This window comes from Eleutherodactylus coqui, chromosome 4 (assembly GCF_035609145.1).
Source record: "Eleutherodactylus coqui strain aEleCoq1 chromosome 4, aEleCoq1.hap1, whole genome shotgun sequence".
Taxonomy (NCBI): Eukaryota; Metazoa; Chordata; class Amphibia; order Anura; family Eleutherodactylidae; genus Eleutherodactylus; species Eleutherodactylus coqui.
The window spans coordinates 115,558,961-115,581,407 of NC_089840.1; the positions used below are offsets into that span (position 1 = coordinate 115,558,961).

General features: G+C 45.3%; 1 protein-coding gene across 1 annotated transcript in view; it reads right to left on the reverse strand.

The window, feature by feature from the left end:
* The window catches only part of TSHB (thyroid stimulating hormone subunit beta), a 44,900-nt gene that overhangs the window by 3,720 nt on the left and 18,733 nt on the right, over nucleotides 1-22,447 (reverse strand). Inside the window, exon 2 of the mRNA XM_066598656.1 lies at nucleotides 2,844-3,006. Within this exon, the coding sequence (XP_066454753.1) occupies nucleotides 2,844-3,005 (162 nt within the window). The 5' untranslated portion in view covers nucleotide 3,006. The remainder of the gene's footprint in view (nucleotides 1-2,843; nucleotides 3,007-22,447) is intronic.

The following is a 22,447-nucleotide window of genomic DNA, read 5'->3' on the forward strand; positions in this document are numbered from 1 at the left end:
CCAGGCAAATAAATACCAGCCGCTCTTACTAAAGGGTGCTGGTCATTTATTTTTCCTTTATCTCATTCTCACTCCTTCACACTCGTGGATACTAATTGCATATTGCACAAGCAGATGAAAAATTGAAACATGCTCTATTTTAACACAGATTCCACGCGGGGTGGCTTCCAGTGAAGTCCTCCAATAATATTGCACATGAGCGACAAAATCACAAGCAAGAGAGAGAATCCACAGTTGTAATCCGGTCATGTGGAACCGGCCTTAGTCTGTTTTAATTCCTAGTGGGATGTATATTAGTTCCCAAATAGCAGCATAAATATACTGTAAATGCCTAGGAGCTGTAACACGCTGGCTCTCACAGAAACATAGATTCAACAGTCTGACACAGCTTTTCTTGCTACATTTTCCCATACTCCCACACCTGCATTGTGGAGGAGTAGGCATTCCTCTTTCTCCACAGCAAACTTTCCAAGTAATTTCCCCAGTACCCTTAGATTCATCCTTTTTGAGGTCCACACCCTTGGAGTGTACTATCCACTCTCCCTGCGAGTGGTGTCATCTACCACTACCACCAGTTTCTGGATCACTTTGCCACCTGGCTTCCCCGCTTTCTATCTTGTGAAATTCCAACTCTCTTTTGGGGTGACTTTAATATCCTCATTGACAACTCCATCTTCCTATTTCTCTCTAAACCTCAATCGTTAACCTCATCCCTAGGCCTTTCACAAGTTATCCTCCTGCATACAAAGACTTGATTTAGTGTTCCTCCGACTTTATTCTATTTTTGACTTTTTAAACTCCCCTCTCTCTTTTTCTAACCATAACTTTCTTTTCTCTACTATCAAGCATTCTTGACTTTCTCACACTGTACACTTTCGCTACACTGATGAAGGGCAAATACCCAGAAACAGCTGTCTGTACATGGAGTTTGGCTTCACTTTTAATTCCCAGTCATTGTTACAAGGCTTGTATAAAGAGTTTAACTTTGGCTTGAAGAAATGCTGCCTTCGAATAGGTGTCACTGTGGAGGTATTAATAATAATCTTAATTGTGTAATCTCTATTTATATAGCACTTACAATACAGGGGAAATAACACCAGACAACGGTTACATGAAGTAATCAATTGATGGAAACAATAGGGGTGAGGGTCGTGCTCCAAGGAGCTTACATACTACAGATAATGGGGTGATACAGAAGGTAAAGGGGTTGAAGATGTGTACGGAATGGCAAGGTGGAGAGAGAGGGTAGCTAAACACACAGACAATGGTCAGGCCGTATAGTGGCGGAATCGGGATGACTGCAGGTGCCGGTTGATTACGGCTAGCAGGGATTGCAGTCTGTGGGACATGGAGCATGTTATCAGGCAGAGTACAGAGGGCTTTGGTTTAGGGGATATGTTATGCCTTTCTGAAGAGGAGCGTTTTAAGAGCACTCCTGAAGTTTAGTGTGTCAGTGATTGCCCGGATATTTTTTGGTAGCTCGTTCCAGAGGACAGGTGCTGTTCTTGAGAAGTCTTGGAGGCGGGAATTAGAGGTTCGAATTAAAGGGGCACTCAGTCTGATTTCATTAGCAGAGTGGAGGGCGCGGGCTGGGTGGTGAATAGAGATGAGGGAAGCAATTTAGAGCGGGGCGGTGCTGTGGAGCGCTTTGTGGATGAGGGTAGTGAGTTTTAATTATATTCTGTATTTGACAGGCAGACAGTGCAGTGACTTGCACAGGGCAGAGGCGTCTGAGTAGCGGCTGGACAGAAAGATGAGCCTGGCTGCCGCATTCAGGATAGATTGGAGAGAGTAGAGTCTGGAGCAGGGGAGGCCTATCAGCAGCGAGTTGCAATAATCGAGCCGAGAGCAACAGTGAGCGTTTTTAGCTTGTCAACGGTGAGAAAAGGGCGTATTCTAGTGATGTTCTTGAGGTGCAGCTGACAGGTTCAGGCGAGAGATTGGATGTGGGGGGTGAAGGATACATCGGAGTCGAACATGACCTCAAGGCAGCGGGCGTGCTGTCTGGGAGTTATGGTGGGGCCACACACTGAGATGGAGATGTCAGGATGAGGTCAGTTAGTAGAGGGTGGGAACACCAGTAGGTCAGTTTTTGAGAGGTTTAGTTTTAGGTAGAGCGAGGACATAGTGTTAGAGAAAGCAGACAGACAGTCAGTGGCGTTTTGGAGGAATGATGCTTATGATGTCCCGGGAGGAGGTGTATAGCTGGGTATCATCAGCATAGAGATGGTACTGAAAACCAAATCTCCTGATGGTTTGTCCAATGGGGCTGTGTAGATGGAGAAGAGGAGGGGGGCCTGGGACAGAGCCCTGGGGGACCCCAACAGCAAGGGGAAGAGGAGGGGAGGTAGAGCCAGCAAAGCAGACACTGAAGGAGAGGTCGGATAGGTAGGAGGAGAGCCAGGAGAGGGCAGCGTCCTTTAGTCTAATGGAGCAAAGCGTAGTGAGAAGTTTGTGGTTGACATTGTCGAATGCTGCAGAGAGGTCGAGGAGGATCATTAGGCAGTAGTCGCCCCTCGATTTGGCAGTCAGGAGGTTGTTTGACACTTAAGTCAGGGCGGTTTCTGTCGAGTGTAGGGGGCGGAAGCCGGACTGTAGAGGGTCAAGAAGAGAGTTTTCTGAGAGATAGCTTATAAGGCGAGAGTAAACCAGGCGTTCTAGTATTATTCCATCTCCCTTATTTGACTTTCTTACAACACTTGCACGTATCACATGCACATCTACAGACCATTAGCACTCAGCAATTTATGAACGCTGTACAGTCATAGTGGTCCCCTAATTCTTCCCTCTCACATTAACATTAGGTATTTTACAAGTATAATAAAAAGTTAGAAACTCCTTACCGAAGTCTTGCAGTATCCAGAGCATATGGTGGTGTTGACGGCAATACAGTAGGCACACTCTTCCTTCTCCACATACATGATATATTCAGTCAGCATACAAAGAGAGAATGCATGCCCAAAGGCAATGCAAAAGAGAAGAGATGCCATGAAAATGGCTGGCATCCTATAAAACACAACACATATTAAGTTAACAGAGTTCCCACGTTTATAAACATAGAGGAACGGAACTCCTACGGTAGGAAAAAAGCAATGGTATTCTTACAGATTCAGTCACGTAGATCACACTGTATGCTTGCAGGAGACACATCTTACCCAGACAACCACCCCTTATCTAAGTAAACCATACTGCTGCTGGCCCCATTGAAAGCAGTGGTTTTGTGGCAACCCCCGCAGCATGATTTTCCCTAAAAATCATCCCTAGCTGGTTAAAAAAACAAAAAAAAAATTACTCACCTCTCCACCGCTCAGACGCGTCCTCAGGCTGGCTCCCCTGTACTTCTGTCCAGCACTTTTATCAATGACTGGCTAAGAGCTGGCTGTAATTGGCTGAGCGCTCAGCCAACCGGCACAGCACTTTCAGGAGGGGGGGCATTTTTAAATCCCCGCCTGCTGAAAGTGCTGGACAGCAGTGCAGGGGAGCCAGCCGGAGGACGCGTCTGAGCGGCGGAAAGGTGAGTAAAGTTTTTTTTTTTTTAACCAGCTAGGGATGATTTTCAGGGAAGGGCTTATATTTCAAGCCCTTCCCCAAAAATAATGCTGCGGGGGTTGCTACAAAAGCACTGCTTTCAATGGGGCCGGCAGCAGTGCCGACCCCATTCAGCTGTGGCAGAAGTCTGCGATATTCTCCCTATGTTTTCAATGGGGCTAGTGCTGCTGCCACTGGCCCCATTGAAAACACTGGCGATTTCACAGCATTTTTCTTGTGCTGCAAGGCGAGTGTTTTCCCTCTCTCTCGCAGCGCAAGAGAAAAAAAAGCGCCAGTGAGTTAGAGCCCTAAGTGTACTGAACTTGAGAGAGTATACATAAGAGAACCTACTGAGGCCAATAGAACAAAATGTTGATGATAGGGAAAGAATATATATACCGCTTGAAGGAGAAGGCTCAGCAAAAACTTTTTCTTTTTAACAAACATTATTTTTTGAACTTGGCAACCAATCTAGTAAGCTCTTGGCACATGGTTCACCAAAATTGTTCTTCTCCTCCTATACTGGAAATATAATCCAATGAGAATCATATACATAAGGATTCCACTGCTATTCTACACAGATTTACTGAGTTTTATAGAGATTTATATCAGATTCAGGTAACTTATACAATGAACTATCTTAGGACCTATTTGAGAACCATCACTTTTCTTAAATTATCCACAGAGCATGTTGTTCTATTGGACTTGCCTATTGCTCTGCAGGAGATAGCTGAAGCTTTATTCTTCATGGCAAAGGGTAAATCCCGAGGTCAAGATGGCCTCCTAATCAAACTACTAACGACCACTTATCCGTTAGTATGTACGTATGTGAGTGAGTGATTCTCATGCTCTGCCCTTGGCGCCATCATAGCACTGCCCCCTGGCACCATCATAGCTGGTCCTAACACACTGAGAATACAACTAAACCGTTATTATGTCAGATACAACTCAACGGTCCTGACAGGAGACACCGACCTACTGCCACCACAGAGATCTGGCGGGCTGAAGGACCTGTGGTGATGTCACTGCTGTGGGAGGAACCATTTTGGCGTTTGGTAGTACTGCATACTGGATAAACCAACAGAAACTACCAGGACTTGTAATGATGTCACCGTCATGTGATCACCTGTGTGGGTGGAGTCAGCAATCACGTGACCAGGGGCTCATCACTGTATCCAGGAGCTGTGTGTGTCATGTGTACAGACAGTATAAATGTAGTAGAGCTGCGAGTGGCTGTTTGTCTAATGTGCTGTGCGTGTAATGTGTATAGTTAGCATGGATGTATGTCATGTAGCACAGCTGTGTTTGTAACATGCGCATGTCTTGTAGCACAGCTGTGTCTGTCATTTGCATATAATGTAGCAGAGCTGTGTTAGTACCATGTGCATGTCATGTCTGTCAGGCACATGTCGTGCCAAATCTATGTCTGTGTCACTCATGTCATGTAGCACAGCTGAGTTTGCAACATGCGCATGTACTGTGGCACAGTTGTGTCTGTCACACAAATAAAATGTAGCAGAGCTGTGTTTGTACCATGCGCATGTCATGTCTGTCAGGCGCATGTCATGTACCAAATCTGTGAGGCACATGTCATGTAACAGAATTGAGTTTGTAACATGTGTACGTACTGTGGCACAGCTGTGTCTGTCATACACATATAACGTAGTAGGGCTGTGCTTGTACCATGCACATGTCAAGTCTGTCAGGCGCATGTCATGAACCAAAGCTGTGTCTGTGATGCACATGTCACGTAGCAGAGCTGAGCTTGTAACATGCGCATGTACTGTAGCACAGCTGTGTATGTCAGGCACAAGTCATGTAGCAGAGCTGTGTCTGTGAAGGGCATGTCATGTAGCAGAGCTGAGTTTGTAACATGTGCATGTCATGTAGCAGAGCTGTGTCTGTCATGCACATATAATGTAGCAAAGCTGTGTTTGCACCATGCAAATGTCATGTCTGTCAGACGCATGTCATGTGCCAAAGCTATGTCTGTGACTCGCATGTCATGTAGCAGAGCTGTGTCTGTGAAGGGCATGTCCTGTAGCAGAGCTGAGTTTGTAACATGTGCATGTCATGTAGCACAGCTGTGTCTGTCATGCACATATAATGTAGCAAAGCTGTGTTTGCACCATGCACATGTCATGTCTGTCAGACGCATGTCATGTGCCAAAGCTATGTCTGTGACTCGCATGTCATGTAGCAGAGCTGAGTTTGTAACATGCACATATAATGTAGTAGAGCTGTGTTTGTACCATGTGCATGTCATGCCTGTCAAGAGCGTGTCATGTACCAAAGCTGTGTCTGTGATGCGCATGTCATGTAGCAGAGCTCTGTCTGTCAAGAGAATGGTATGTAGCACAGCTGTGTGTGTCTGTCACACGCCCATATACTACAGCTGTGTGTGTGAAGTGCATGTAGCACAGCTGATAATTACTAATAATTACTAGTAGAGATTTATTCACAATATAGTGAGATTTTGCTTCCACAGCTGCTTTATTTTTTTTAAAGAAAGCATTGGAAACTATAGTGGTTATACTGAAACCAGATATAAACCGTGAAGAATGTGGGGCCTATCATCCAATAGCTCTCATTGATACAGATTATAAAATAATTACAAAAATACTAGCAAACAGATTAAATTTGGTAATTCATATTATTCACCCAGACCAATCTGGATGTATACCTGCGAGATCAACATCCAATATCCTCAGAAGGCTTCAAGTGGTATCACAGATAAACTGGAAACCACAGTGACATTGGGGTTTGGCATCTTTAGACACCGTTGAGGTTTTTCATTCAGTTGACTCGCCCTATTTACTAGAGGTATTACCACGTTTTGGATGTGGACAAATCTTCATTGAATGGATATCTATCATTTAAAAAAGGTTCAGTGCTAGACTTTTCGTGAATGGCCTGCTCTCCTCTTCATTTTATTTGAGGAGGGGTATGAGGTAAGGGTGTCCATTGTCGCCCTTTCTGTTCACAGTGGTCATTGAGCCCTTGGCTCTACTTACACTGGATCACAGAAAAACAATATAATTTTTGCCTGCTACTTGGGGTATTTCATGTGTCCTATACTAAACTGCACCAGCAGCCCACCATCAGGGCGTTTGGTTTACAGGCTTATCATTTTGTTTTTATAGCTTTTTATTTTCATTTTTGTTGAGACTAAAAGAGACAAAGCCCAGAGTAGCTGTAGTTTAACTATCTGAGAATATAGAGACTGATTATCAAGCTGATAGTTAGGACATAGCAATTGTTACCAAGGGCTATATGAGGGCAGTCTGTTCCCTCCAGATAGAGACAGAATTTCAGACAGATAGATAAGGAAGTACAGGAGTAGCAGGAAAACTAACTGCTGCGACAAGAAAAGCAAAGACTTATTGAAGGACAGAGAGGTTTTCTGAAATATCTCTTTTGTCTCTTCAGCCATTGCACTGATGAGTTATAAAACCACTAAAGGAAATGTTTCTTACTCTCTTTACCCTCTATGATTGCAAGGAAAGGATCAAGTGAACTTTTTTAGGAAAAAAAAAGATACGATCTGATTAATGATCATATAAAGTGTCAGAAACTAATGAATACGATACTTGAGTGTACATATAGATTAGAAGTTTACCTGGGTGCCTGAAGAGCTTGCCTCAAGCAAAACACGTTGGAGCAACTAAGACCACTTTTTCACCTTTAAACCTCAGAGGGTGATACCAAAGATCAGCCAAGTTGCTCTGCCCCATATAACACTTGGGACAGCAACTAACTCAACTGGCATTTGGTTATTAACACTTCTTTCGACACTTAGTTGATACGATATCATCATTAAATATACTATAATACTCCTTCACCAGGACTGGGGGTCTAATGAGTAATAACTGATTTATTTGGGCATGGGGAAGAGAGCCTATTTTGGAGTTTTTTATTGCCACATTCCAACAGCCATAATTTTTTAATTCCTCTGTTGACATCCTTATCAGGGCTTGCTTTTGGGATAAGAGTCATATTTTTGAAAGCCATCAGTTTACAGTACATATAATGTATTGACTTATTTTTACCCAATTTTATGTAGAGGATATGGTAAATTTTTGAAGGTGATTTTTTTTTCTGCTATTGAAAATGAAATATGCAAATAGAAAAGGCGTGGAACATACTCTTTCTCTTTTACACACAGACTATTTCTGTATCCTTTATAAATACCGTATATACTCGGGTATAAGCTGACCTGAGCATAAGCCTGGCACCTAATTTTACCACAAAAAATGGGAAAACTAGGTGCCTCGAGTATAAGCCTAGCTAGACTAGGTAAAAAAAACAAAACACAATACTTACCTCCCAGCCAGCATCTGTGTTCCCCAGTGGTGTGGCAAGCTGCTATGTAATTCTCTGCGGTGTGATCTCTCTGCTTGGCTTTGAATTCCCCCACCATCAGCAAGTAAGCGCTGTGATTGGATCGAGCACCAGCCAATTACAGCAGGCGCTCGATGAACCAATCACAGCCATTCAGTGATGTCCTTCACTGAATGGCTGTGAATGATTGAGCGTCGGCTGTGATTGGCTGGCACTCGATCCAATCACAGCGCTTACTTGCTGATGGCGGGCGAATTCAGAGCCGAGCAGAGAGATAACAGCGGGGAAAATGACATAGCAGCTTGCCACACCACCGGCAAGAGCTGGAACATGGAATTGCCAGAAGAGGGAGTCAAAGGGCTGTCTATATGCAGTTGAGAGAGAAAGGCTCTGTGTCCAAGTAGAAGGCTAGAGGTAGAGATTTCTGCAAATTGTTGGTATGCAGTGGCCAAAATCATACAATAGAAACTTTAGCAGTGTGCCAGGACAAGTGTCAAGATTGTGCAGTAGGAAGTCATCTGGCCATGCAACGGTATAACCGCACTGCAGCGAGGACAGCCGCAGACTGGTCCAGACTCAATACAGACCTGTCATAGAGGGATCAGGTACTACACTAACATAGCGTGACCTGGAGAGACAAGCAGGGCCCCCAAAATAAAATCATAAACTGTGAATTACTTGCTTCTCACAACAAATGCTGGGATCCACTGCTGCAGCCCCGCTTTGGTCCCGGTGTTTGCTGTGAGAGTTGCAGCCAATCAGAAGTTGCAGCATCACCTTCCTGAACTCTTGGCACCATGGTGCTCAGAATGTGAGCGCTCATGCCAGGAAATTGGCTGATTGGCTGCAGCGGTCTTCTGCACTCCTGTGACATCAGCAGTCACAACAAACACCAGGACCGAAGCAGGGCTGCTGCACTGGATCCCGATAGTTGCGGAGAGCTAAGTGCTCCTCGGTTTACTTTACTTCACAGCGCCCTATTAAAGAGAAGCTGTCCAGTAACTGGACAACCCCTTTTAATCAAAGGAGATGTAAAGAAACTGATTTATGGACTTGCTTATTTCACTTGTAGTTTATTCACAAGAATCCTGCATTGTTGTGCTTGTTACACCATTGTATTGTTTCAGATAAGCCTCAGTAAAGAAAATATCTGTTAACTTTTTCCCCGAGTAATTCTTGTTGCCGTCCTTCTGCACCATCTTATGGCTGAACGCACACAGGTGGGTCAAATTCCACATGCAGAATCTCGCAGCAGAATCCGGCCCTGGCAGCAGCGGCATCCGCGTGGACCTGCTTTCATTTTCTTCTTCCTGTACTGCGGATGGTCTGCTTGGCTCACCGTCAGACATGCGCAATACAGATTTTTTTAAATTCCTGCTTTTCCCGCAGAATGTCAATTGCGGACGGGTCGTAGGAAAATATAGCATGCTGCGATTTTTCATCTGTGAGCGTAAACCGCAATTGGTTTCCGCTTATGTGCATGAAGAATCACTTTTGCGTTGCATACTATGGGCGGTATTTGCTGCAGAATCCGGAGGCGGTCGTTCGCTCCAGATCCCGCAATTCAAATCCACCTGTGTGCATTCACGTTTACAGAAGGTCATCAATTGAGCATATTTGAGGCTCTTATTAGAAGTGACTTCAGTGCTAAACCAAGCAGGTCCTGGAGAGATGTCACAGAGCACATGGTGAGCTAAGGGGGTGACTGAGATGCTTCTAGAAAGTTTGTCTGTGTAGGTAGATGGTTTGCAGTACCCTGGCTGCCACTACTGAATTGGTGAAGGCTGAAGGCATCTTCAGCCTTCAGTGGAGAGTCTACTAGGGCTATGGGAATGAAGCCAGCCCTGTGTGGGTAACATGTAGTAGGTATTAGTGTAGTATGTCTCCACCGGAAGTATGGGTTGGCCGGGCTCACCTACAGGTAATGCCCAGGTCATGCCCCAAGCTGGCAAAAGCTCCTGATTGGCAGAGACATACTACACTATACTACACTTGCCGGAACTGAGTGTCACCCCTCTGCATCCCGACCGGTGCTAGCGTGTCAGCCCTCCGGACTGGTACTGGTCACTCGGGAGTAGTAATGCCAGAGCTGAGTGTCAGCCGAGTGCCGTAGTCTCACCTCTCCTGTCCAGCACTGCTCAGGATGACTGTCCGGGAGCTTCCTGGCTGTAGTCATGCTGGAGCTGGGAACCGCCTACTAGTACTGAGTTGTACTAGTGTAGTATGTCTACAGACAATTGGGAGCTTGTGTCACTAGTGTAGTATGTCTACGGACAATCGGGAGCTTGTGTCACCCCTCTGCATCCCGACCGGTGCCAGAGTGTCAGCCCTCCGGACTGGCACTGGTTACTCGGGAGTAGTAATGCCGGAGCTGAGTGTCAGCCGGGTGCCGTAGTCTCACCTCTCCGGTCCAGCACTGCTCAGGAGGACTGTCCGGGAGCTTCCTGGCTGTAGTCATGCTGGAGCTGGGAACCACCTACTAGTACTGAGCGGTACTAGTGTAGTATGTCTACGGACAATCGGGAGCTTTTGCCAGCTTGGGGCATGACCTGGGCGTTACCTGTAGGTGAGCCCAGTCAACCCATACTTCCAGTGGAGACATACTACACTAATACCCATGTAGTGTACTAAAACATAGTGAGGGCTGTAACCAGGTCCTGTATGGGAGTTGAAAAAGATCTCTGCCCTAGTAGGTCAATTGCTGCAGTGGTGTTCTAGGTATCCTGCAGCCCTGAAAAGTGGTTTGATAGGCTACACCTCAGGTATAACCAATCTATCAGATGTGCTGATAGCGTTTGCAATTTCCACAAGTGGATTTAAAATTGCATCATGTTCTATTTTTGTGCGGAATCTGCACAGACAGCTTCCATTGAAATCTCGCCACAACCACTTGTGCATATCCACATTACAAACATGTTAACCACTTAATGACGAAGCCTGTTTGCTCCTTCATGACCAACTAATTTTTACGTTTTTTCATCATCGCATTCCTAGAGCCATAACATTTTAATTTTTTCAACCATGTAGCCATATGACAGCTTGTTTTTGGAAGGACAATTTGTATTTTTTAATGACATCATTTTGTGGTAATGCATTGTATAACTTTTATCTTTTTTTTTTAGAATGATTGGAAAAAAAATAAATTCTGCCATTTGTTTGTTGGATATCATTTTTACGGTGGTCAGCATGCAGAATAATTAATGCGGTAACATTATTCTCCGGGTTGGCACGGTGCCGGCGATACCAAGTTTATACAGTATTTTTATGCTTTGCTATTTTTGTGCACCAAAAGATTTGCTATTGTGTTGCCTCATTCCAAGAGCCATAACATTTTTATGTTTTCTTTGGTAGAGCTCTATTAGTGCTTGTTTTTTGTAGGATAAATTCTAGTATTCATTTATGCAATCTTTGGGAACATTTTCATTGCTTTTTATTCCATGTTTTTCAAGAGGCAAGATTAACGAAATCTGCAAGTTTGGCATGTTTTTTTTAATTTTTAACGGCGTCACCATGCAGTATAAATAAAGGTGCATTTACACTGAAAAGATGATCGCTCGTAAGATGGCTTTTGAGTGATCATTTTGCATAAACTACTACTTGGTACTAATGCTTATTAGTACCAATTAGTAGTGTCTGACCCACCAATTGCTGTAGTCAGGGAACAGATCTCCCACTGTTCCTTGATTACATTCCTTTTGTTCTGCTGGCAGGGCTAACAGCTGAGAACAGCTGATAGAATGCAATCACTCTCCCCAGGCAGAACACAGCATGCGGTCCTGCTTATCAGCTGTTCTGCCGAACAATGGTTTTCAAGCAGAACTAAAATTCATTGTTCAGCAGAAAACTGAAAGATGGGCATATTTACACCCAACGATTATCACTCAAAAGATGGTTTTTGAGCGAATTTTGAGCCATAATCGTTGTGTCTAAATAGGCCTTAATATGTTAAATTGATTCCGCAAGCCAATATAATTGTCAATACCAAATTTATATAGGCTTTTTTTGCAACTTTTTCACACTTTATAAAAAAGAGACATTTTTAATTGCTGCATTCAAACACCCCTAACACTTTTCTTGTTTGTCAACAGCGCTGTGTAAAAGGTTTTTTTTTGTGATGTGAGTTATACTTTTGTTAATCCATACGAAGTCTTCATCTCTTTCTATTTCGCTTTTTGTAAGGCGAGATTAGCTATTTTCACCATTTTATTTTACAAGGCATGCACTGTGTGGGTTCAATAATGTACTCACTTTTTTCTCTGCAAACGTGGTGATATCCGATTTTGTGGTTTTTTAAAATTTTTTATTGTACATGGTAAAAGGCTAAAGTTCAGGTTTTGATTTTTGTGTTTATTTTTTTTAATACTTTTTTAAACTTCTTATTTTTAGCCCAGTGGGGGACATGAATATCAGCATCTTATATCATTCTTATAATACACTACTGTACTTTAGTGCATAGTAGTGCATTCTAATGCAGTGTATTATAGGCCGCCATAGCTGGCAGACCTTTAGGCCATATTCAAGCTTCCGGGTGCTATAGCAACCCATCAGGACCCTGCAATGACATTGTGGGGGTCTGACGGGTGACAGAGGGAGCCGCCTCTCTCAGTCAGTCTTTTACATGTTGTGGTTGAATTGACTGCGGCATGTAAAGGGTTGAACGGCAGAAATCAGAGGTTTGAACAAGTGTCAGGCTGTTATCCAACAGCTCAGCACCCGCCACCCTGGCACAGGACATCCGTATCAGACTTCTGATGCAGCACCATAAAAAAATGATAGTATCAGAATAAAGCCCCTTAATGGCTGACGTTAAAAGGTGTATGGACAGTCTTTAAGGGGTTAAGGTAAACCTGCCAGCTCTACTGACATGTCTATTTTACTCCATGCTTCTATTCTCCAAGAAATAGCAAATCTGAAGCATCTTATCTGCAGTTCCGTTCCTCTTTTATTCCTCCTAAAAATTTATAAGTGAATTGCCAACTGAGTGTTACCAGCTTTGGGGGTGTCTGTACACAGTCTGACACTATTTAGTCAGTGCTGACAATGCCAGATTGTGTAGGGGATATGAGCAGCATCACTAGACAGGGAAAGCCAGTGAGTGTGGATTTTTTTTTCATTTGCAGTTATCCGCCTTCTGTCATTAATTTTTTCTCGGAAAACTCCTTTTAGCTCAGATATTTTGTGAAACTACTGTAGTTTGAAAAAATTATATAAACTGATAAATGCGAGAGAAAATATAATTTCTGACTGATGGTAATCTGTATCTTTGCTCATTAATGTATTGCTTAATAAATAATAATAAACTTTATTTGTATAGCACCAACATATTCCGCAGCGCTTACATAGACAGGGGGAATACAGAAAGACAAAATACAAACATTACAGAACCACGGTTACATATAGTAATCAGTTGATGGAAACAATAGGGGTGAGGGTCCTGCTCCAACGAGCTTACATACTACAAATAGTAGGGGGATACAGAAGGTAAAGGGGCTGGAGATGTGCACCATATGGCGAGGTGGAGTGTGAGGGATGCTGAACACATAGACAATGGTCAGACATTTAGCCGTGTGACGGCAGAAACAGTATGACTGCAGGAGCAGTTTATGATGGCTAGCAGGGATTATAGTCAACAGGTCAGGGAGCATGTTATCAGGCAGAGTACGGAGGGGTTTGTTTAGGGAATGCGGTATGCCTCCCTGAAGAGGTGCGTTTTTAGAGCACACCTGAAGTTCTGCAAGTCCTAGATTGCTCGGGTAGCCTTTGGTAGTGTGTTCCAGTGGAAGCGATGCTGCTCTGGAGAAGTCTTGGAGGCAGGAATGAGAAGTCCGAATGAAAGGGGCGCTCAGTCTGGTTTCGTTAGCAGGGCTGGGTGATGGATTTAGATGAGGGAGGCAATATAGGGTGGTGCTGCGCTGTGGAGTGCTTTGTGGATGAAGGTAGCGAGTTTAAATTGAATTCTGTATTTAACGGGCAGCCAGTGCAGTGACCGGCACAGGGCAGAGGCGTCTGAGTAGCGGCTGGACAGGAAGATGAGTCTGGCTGACGCATTCAGGATGGATTAGAGAGGGTAGAGTATGGTGCAGGGGAGGCCGATCAGCAACGAGTTGCAATAATCGAGCCAGGAGTGGATGAGGGCAACAGTAAGCATTTTTAAAGTGTCCACATTGAGAAAAGAGTGGATTCTTGCGATGTTCTTGAGGTGCAGTTGACATGTTCGGGCGAGAGATTGGATGTAGGGGGTACATGATAGATCAGAGTCGAATATGACTCCAAGGCAGCGGGCATGTTGTCTAGGAGTTATGGTGGCGCCACACACTGAAATGGAGATGTCAGGATGAGGTCGGTTAGTGGAGGGTGGAAATACCAGTAAGTCAGTTGTAGAGAGGTTCAGTTTTAGGTAGAGAGAGGACATAGTATTAGAGACAGCAGACAGACAGTCGGTGATGTTTTGGAGGAAAGGTGCAGAGATGTCACGGGAAGAGGTGTATAGCTGGGTGTCGTTAGCATACAGGTGGTATTGGAGGCCAAATCTCCTGATGGTTTGTCCAATAGGGGCTGTGTAGATAGAGAAAAGAAGGGGGCCGAGGACCGAGCCCTGGGGGACCCCAACAGCAAGGGGAAGAGGGGGGAGGTAGAGCCAGCAAAGGAGACACTGAAAGAGCGGTCAGATAGGTAGGAGGAGAACCAGGAGAGAGCAGTGTCCTTTAGGCCAATGGAGTGAAGCATACTGATAAGGAGTTTGTGGTCAACAGAGTCAAATGCTGCGGAAAGGTTGAGGAGGATCAGTAGACAGTAATCTTCCCTCGATTTGGCTGTCAGTAGGTCATTGGATACCCTTGTAAGGGCAGTTTCCGTTGAGTGTTGAGGTCGGAAGCCAGACTGTAGGGGGTCTAGGAGAGAGTGCTCTGATAGATAGCTTACAAGGCGGGAGTAAACCAGGCGTTCTAGTAGTTTGGAGATGAAGGGGAGATTAGAGATGGGTCAGTAGTTGGCAGCATCAGTCGCGTCCAGAGTCGGCTTCTTTAGCAGTGGGGATATGATAGCGTGTTTGAAAGAAGAGGGAAAGATGCCAGAGGTCAGAGAGAGGTTGAATATAGTGGTGAGATGGGAGATGACCACTGGGGAGAGGGATCGGGGGAGGTGTGAGGGGAGGGGGTCGCTAGCGCAGGTGGTGGGGCGAGCAGAGAAGAGCAATTTGGAGACTTCATCCTCTGTCACTGGTCTGAATACAGACAGTGAGCAGAAGCTAGATGCGGTGCTGACAAGACTAGGGTCAGGGCTAGTCTGGGATTGGGAGATTATTTCCTGACGGATGTCATCAATTTTCTTTTTGAAGTAAGCAGCCAGCTCTTCGGCACTGAGATCCATCACAAGGGGCTGCGGTTTAGGGCTGAGAAGGGAGGGAAAAGTATCAAAGAGCCGTTTAGGGTTGTACGAAAGTGAGGAGATTAGAGAGGTGAAATAGACTTGTTTGGCATGGTGGAGCGCGAGGTTGTAGGTTCTGAGCATGAATTTGTAGTGGAGGAAGTCTGCGGATGTTTGCGACTTCCTCCACAGCCGTTCAGCACTTCTAGAGCACCGCCGGATAAAGCGCGTTTCAGGTGTGAGCCAGGGTTGTCGCATTCTACATCGGATGGCTCGGGTCCTGGGGGGTGCCGCTTCATCCAGGGCATGTTTGAGAGCGGTGTTGTAGTGAGCAGCAGCCAGGTTGGGGCAGGAGAGGAGAGAGATAAGGGACAGAGAGGACTGTAGGGATCCAGCAAAGTCCTGGGTGTGAATGGCCTTAAGGTTCCTGTAGGTATGGTAGGTAGGTGGGCCTGGAGAGATGTTAGGGAGTGTGGCAGAGAAAGAGAGCAGATTATGATCTGAGAGTGGGAGAGGGGAGTTAGTGAAGTTGGAAGCAGAGCAGAGACAGAGGAAGACCAGATCAAGAGTGTTGCCATCCCTGTGAGTGGGAGAGACTGTGAGTTGAGAGAGACCAGGGGAGGAGGTGAGCGAAAGAAGCTGAGCGGCAGATGAGGAGATGAGGTCATTAGTGGGGATGTTAAAATCACCTAAAATAAGGGTTGGAATTTCGCAGGATAGGAAGTGGGGGAGCCAGGCAGCAAAGTGGTCCAAAAACAGGCGAGGAGCACCAGGGGGTGATAGATAACTGCTACTCGCATGGACAGCGGACGGAAAAGCTGTAGCATATGTACTTCAAATGATGGAAAAGTGAGTGAGAGTACAGGGGGGATGACCTGGTAGGTACATTTCGGGGAGAGAAGAGCACCTACTCCTCCACCACGCCTGTCATCTGGTCTCGGGGTATGAGACAACTGCAGGCCATTGTAAGACAGTGCAGCAGGGGAGGCCGTGTCAGACTGCTGTATCCACGTTTCTGTGAGAGCGAGCAGACTTAAAGATTTAGCAGTAAAAAAGTCATGGCTGGTGGGGAGTTTATTACATGCTGACTGGCAATTTCAGAGCGCACATTTAAAGGAGTCAGGGGAGGGTATGCATGGGCTAGCAGTTGGGCTTGGGGATTTTATTAGTGAGTCAGGTAGGGGGTGATAGCTAGGAGCAGTGGAGACTGGGCCTGGATTGGGAGAGATATCCCCAGCAGCTAGTAGTAGCAGGATATAGAGGGTTAGCAGATGATTAGGAGATTTATGAGGATGACTATTATGTTTGTTAGTGGCATTAGGAGGTTTGAGGCTAAGCAAGAAGGTAAATAGTGCATGCGAGCTGTGCATAGGTGAGGACAGGAGAGAGGGGCTAATGTGAATAGAGCGCCCCAGAGGTTGGCACTTGGAAGAAGTTCTGAAACTGAGAGCAAGAATGAGAACAGAAGTGACAGCATTAGCGATAGCTTTGAAGTGTAAGGTATTTAGACAGAGTTTGTGGCCTACCTGTCTCCTACCCTGTCAAACTGCCATGGTCAAACTGTATCATACTTCATCCAGCCATACTTAATACAGCTCATATACACGTGGCAGGTACGACTAGGAAACAGCTGGGCCGACGCTTCCCATAGCATTGCTATCAAAAGTGCCGGCACCTGTCCACAAGCGGATAATCACTGCGAATTGCCCCGATCCTCCGTGGTCAGCCTATCTATTACATAGGGCTGACCGGCAGAGATTCGGCAGCGGCTTCTGCTCCAGGGTAGCGGCTCCCACGGGGGAGCTTCGCTGCGGGATACCGCATTGCCCGTGGACAGCCGGCCTTAGAGGCGGCATGAATGGTCACTATTTTGTGGATTTGCTGGACAACCCCTTTAGAAATGAAGAAATAGATAAGTGGATGTTCTTATAAAGAGGCCATAGCAAGAGCCCAAGCCATCTATATATGCCCTACTTGGGAACTCCCTCTATAACCCAGAATAGAAGCTGCTCTGTAATTCCAGCTCCCATTCTGGTAGACTCTACCATCTTGGCTATTCATGTGATTGGCCCTCCTGTATTGCAATTCCTCTGAACATAAAAGAGAATCCCTACCCAAGGGACAGATCAATCCTACGATGAAATCAAACAGTGCCCAACAGACCCCATTGACTAATTGTTTAAAGCAAAACAGTTAAAAGTTATTGGCTCTTAGCAATCACTATAGGCATGATACGCTTGATTTGAGTTAATAGCAAACATATAAGGAACACTTCTTTTTTTACAGGACCAGCACTCTATGTGAATATTCACTCTTGAGCACCCTTTATATCTAAATAGGTAAAAATTCTATCCTAGTGATTAGTTTATTAAAGAGGTTTTTCAGTTTTTTTCAGGCTCTTTTTTCAGTTGATGGCCTATCCTGAGGATAGGTCATCAATATTAAATTGTCGGGGCCCAACACCTAGCAACGCCGCTGATCAGCGGTTTCCCAGAATGTTATTGCAGGCTCAGTCCTATTCACTTGAATGGAAATGCTCCTACAGTACCATTCTGGGCTGCAGCGTAGTTTATGTAAATGTGCTAGTTCCAGCATTCAGTGCCTCCAGGAAACAGCTGATTAGTTTGGGGGTGCCAGCTGTCAGACTCCACCCAGGCTCATACATGCAAATCATATGGCCAGATAGCAAAATTTAGAATTGTCGCCTCCCTATTTAAAAAGGAACTATATTAGAGGCAGCATAACTATAACATGACAAGTTTAGAAACAGTGACTCAGCTCTAGGCTACCAGGTCACCAGTAATAGTGATTACAGTGCAGTTACCTCCAGTGATCACAAGTGTCATCTTCTGATTGTTGTTGTCCTTTCTTCTTCTTTGTCTGGGCCTAGATGACCATGAAGATTTCCTCTAGGCGCAGGCCATCTTTTTATACTCTTAACCCCCCTGCACACGGGCGGGATTTCCTGCAGAATTTCCACCCGTGGAAGCTGCCATAGGAGTGTGTTAGAAAACGCAATCCTAGGCAGACGGCCGCAATTTGTCCGTGTAAAATCACTCGCACAAAACAAATCGCGGCATGCTCTATTTCTGTGCGGGTCTCGCAGAGCTCCGCACAGAAATGTCACTCCCTGGCCGCAGCTCCGCTCTGCACATGCATCGGCTGGCCAGCAGCTGGTACATCAAGGAGCTGGACCCGCGGGAGAGGTGAGTGCCGCGCTGGTCCCTGCAGGGGCTCAGGTCGGGTCCTGCTACGAGAATTCTAGCAGCGGGATCCGACCAGGCCATCTGCTGGCGGCCTTACCATCCTACCACTACCTCAAATGAATCTCTCAGTAACACCCACAGAACTAGTGTCCTCTTTGTGGTCTCCCAATGTACTGGTGGTACCTCTGTGTGTCCATAGTATTGATATCCTTCCTGTGCCCCCGAAAATACTGGTGTGCCACCACTGTGCCCCCCTATAGCTCTGTGTCCCCAATTGCCTTGGAATCCCACTTCTGTGACCACCACATAGCATTGGAGTCCCCCTTCTGTGGCCTTTTTGTAGCTTTGGAGTCCTAATTCTGTGACCTCCATAGCTCTGGACGCCCCTTACTCTGGTCCCCCAAAACATTGAAGTTTCCCCCTGAGGCCCTCATAGTTCTGGAGTTCTACCTCAGTGGCCCCCATAACACTGGAGCCCCCTCTTCTGTGTCCCGCTCTAGCTCCGGAGTCCCCTCTGTCTCTTCTCCCCTGAATGTAGAGCAGCACTTTCACTTACACTCTAGCTACTCCAGACACTGCTGTGCTGTGTCTCAGTCAGTGCAGGCTACTCCTCCTCCTGTCTGGGAAGTACTACCCCGAGAGCAGGAATGAGAAGGAGGAGCAGCCTGCACTGACTGAGACACAGCACAGCAGTGTCTGGAGCAGCTAGAGTGTAATTGAAACTTGTGCTGCTCTATGTTCAGGGGAAGGAGGAGGCAATGTGGGGCATGCCCATTTTGCTCTAGGTCTACCTGTTCCACAGGCCCCATAGCAGTTGTGTGATCTTCCTACATTTGTGGCACGCCACGTCTCCCGCTGATCCGATATTAATTACCAATCTTTTGAATAGGTCAAGAATAAGAAAGTATTTGAATTGGCATTCAAAGATATACGTGCCTTAAAACAATCAAGAGGCCTCCTTTATTGAAATATTGCCCTTCGGCATATTTCAAATGTTGTAGCATCCCCTAAAAATGAAAAATAACCATCCAGAAACCTTCTAATCTAAAAGAAAAGAAGAGGAATCATGTACATACCTGGTCTTTAGTGTTCACACTGCTGGAGAAATGCTAGAAGCTTGAATGAAGTGCTGTTATTTATACCTTCTAGCTACATATGCTTTATCTCTGTTATGCTGCATTAGAAATATTACTTTCCTATCTGAAGCCTATCTCATGAAAATTCATAACACAGCAGGAGAAAATTGGATAGGGGTAATGACGAGTGAAGTCTCATCTAAGGAAATACACAGTAAGTACTATGTGCACAACAAATTAGTGCTAATTGCATTTGTCTAAAGAACTTCCACTAATCTTTTGAAAGTAAAACTGGAGCAGAAGCTAGTAGTTCCTATCAATGAAAACATTTAAGTTGGCCTGCTCTTCTGGCAGCAGAGGTTTAGTTTTCTTTTGTAGTCTGTAACAGAACAGTCTATCATTTAGGCAACCAAAGAGCTGATTGTAATTGTATAGGAAGGGTTTGTTCACATGAGTGTATTTGCGCAATTTTTGAGCATGTAATACGCAATGAATAGAAACAATTGATCTCAATGCATTTGTTCACATGAGCGTACTTTTTTATGTGAGGACTCAGTCACACGGGCGCATTGGCGCCCGTGTTACTGCAGGCAGTAGACGGCCGTACCTGAAGACGGACGTCTCTCTGCAGCGCCGGGAGGAAGAACATGGGACCGGCTTCATTGCCGGTCATGTGTTCTTTCATCAGCGCTGGAGAGAAACGGACGTCTTCAGGTACGGCCATCTTCTAACTGTCAGTCACACGGGCACATCAGCGTCAGTGTACGGGTGCCGATGCACCCGTGTGACTGAGCTCTCAGGTGCAATCGCATGAAAAAATATGCGACATGAGATATTTTAGCACGTATTACTTACCGCAGTAGGCCATTGAAGTGAATGGATGGCGAAAACATGCACATTCACTGCATATTTGTGCACCATTTCAATGAGCCTGCCTGCACAAATGCGCAGTGTTTTTGTGCACATAAAAACAGGCTGGAATGGCCAGAAAATATGGGCGTAAGCGATTTTTGGTTGCACAAATACGCAACGTATTTTTACACCCGTGTGAATGAGCTCTAATAGTGACCCCCATTGTGGCTTCAATAGTAACAGGGACCCCCATAGTGGTCCCAGTAGTAATAGTGACACCCAGAGTGGCCATAGTAGTAACAGTGTCCCCATAGTGGCTGCTATAACAACAGTTCCTCCATAATGGCTTTAGTAGTGACTGTAACCCCCAACCCATAGAGGTTCCAGTAGTAATAGTGACCCCCATAGTGGTCCCAATATTAAAAGTAACCTCTATAGTGCCCCCAGTAGTATTAGTGACCCCTATAGTGGCCGCAGTACTGATAGTCACACCCATATTGGCCCCAGTAGTAATAGTGTCCCCTATATTAGTCCCAGGGGTGCTGCCTAACCAGAGGCCAATAGCAACCCACTGATTGGCTTCTGGCCGAGCAGCATTTCTACAGGCTTTACATTCATGCCATGCGCAGCTCCGATCCAGCGGCAGCCACTGCTGAGTCTGTGACTGCCAACCTTTCACTTTGGCGCAGACCGCAGTGGTCACAATCTCTGCACTGACCAGAGTTGCAGGTGGGGTGACTATAATTCCTTTAATAATTCCTTCTATTTGCACTCAGTTCTCACTGAAATCAATGGGACCCCAGCTTGCAATTACAAGCGCAGCTCCCATTGATTTCAATAAGAGCTGCGTCTGCAATTACGAGCGATGGCCACTACACAAAGATCAAAGCAGTGCTTCTGCTCTGAACCCAGTGTATCTTGGAGGGCGCTGCCTGGATAACCCCTTTAATGCATGGGCGGCAAACAACATAAAATGAGGTGGCAGGCCAGATCCGGCCCACAGGCCTTGTGTTTGACATGTGTGGTGTAGATGATTATCTTCTCACTCTAAAACATTCATGTCTACTTTTGCAGCTGAGGTAATAGCTCCTATTCAATATGAGTGTGAGTAATACTCATCAGGCCCCCCCAATTTTTGGATAAGCAATTACCATATATACTCGGGTATAAGCTGAGTTTTTCAGCACAAAAAAATGTGCCGAAAAAGCTCTCCTCGGCTTATACTCGAGTGAGGTAAAAAAAAAAAAAACCCTTAGTATTCACCTCTCAGCCGGCGTCTATGTCCCCGTCATGATGCTGTCCCCAGCAGTGCTGCAAGCTGCTTCAGACTTCTCCCCGCTGTCATCTCACTGGCTCGGTTTTCAAATCCCCCGCCGTCAGCGCTGTGTAACTAAATGCTGTAATTATGTGAAGTGCTGGACAATCACAGCCGGCGCTTGATCATTCACAGTCATTCAGTGAATGACATCACTAAATGGCTGTGATTGGTTTATTGAGCACTGTCTGTGATTGGCTGGCGCTCGATCCAATAGACGCCGGCTAAGAGATGAGTATTGCGTTTTTTCCCTAGTATATACTTGAGAATAGCTAGGCTTATACTCAAGTCAATAAGTTTTACCATTTTTTTGTGGTAAAACTTATTGACTCGGCTTATACTCGGGTCAGCTAATACTTGAGTATATATGGTAGCTAAAACCGCTTGGGATTAAAATTGCGTTGATGGGCCAATTCTTCATACTCTAATATACAGAAAACACCTAGCGGTCTTACCACCCAATATTTGAACAGCATCAACCACTGGTCAGATCTCACTCAATAGAATTTTGCCCACTCACAGTCAACCATTTCTACCCTTCTGATCAGTTTCTGAATTACAAATTAAAAGTAGAACATAGAATGAATATGGCACATGTTCAAGAAACCTGCCTTTTTTTGATCTTACTTCAAGATAGCAGCTTACCAGTCATAAAGGGTCCAAAAAACGTACAGCAAAACGCGACAGGAAATAGCAAGACTGCATAGGAATTCTTAAGAATTTAACCTCAGGATGTTCACTGCAATAATATATAAACATAAATA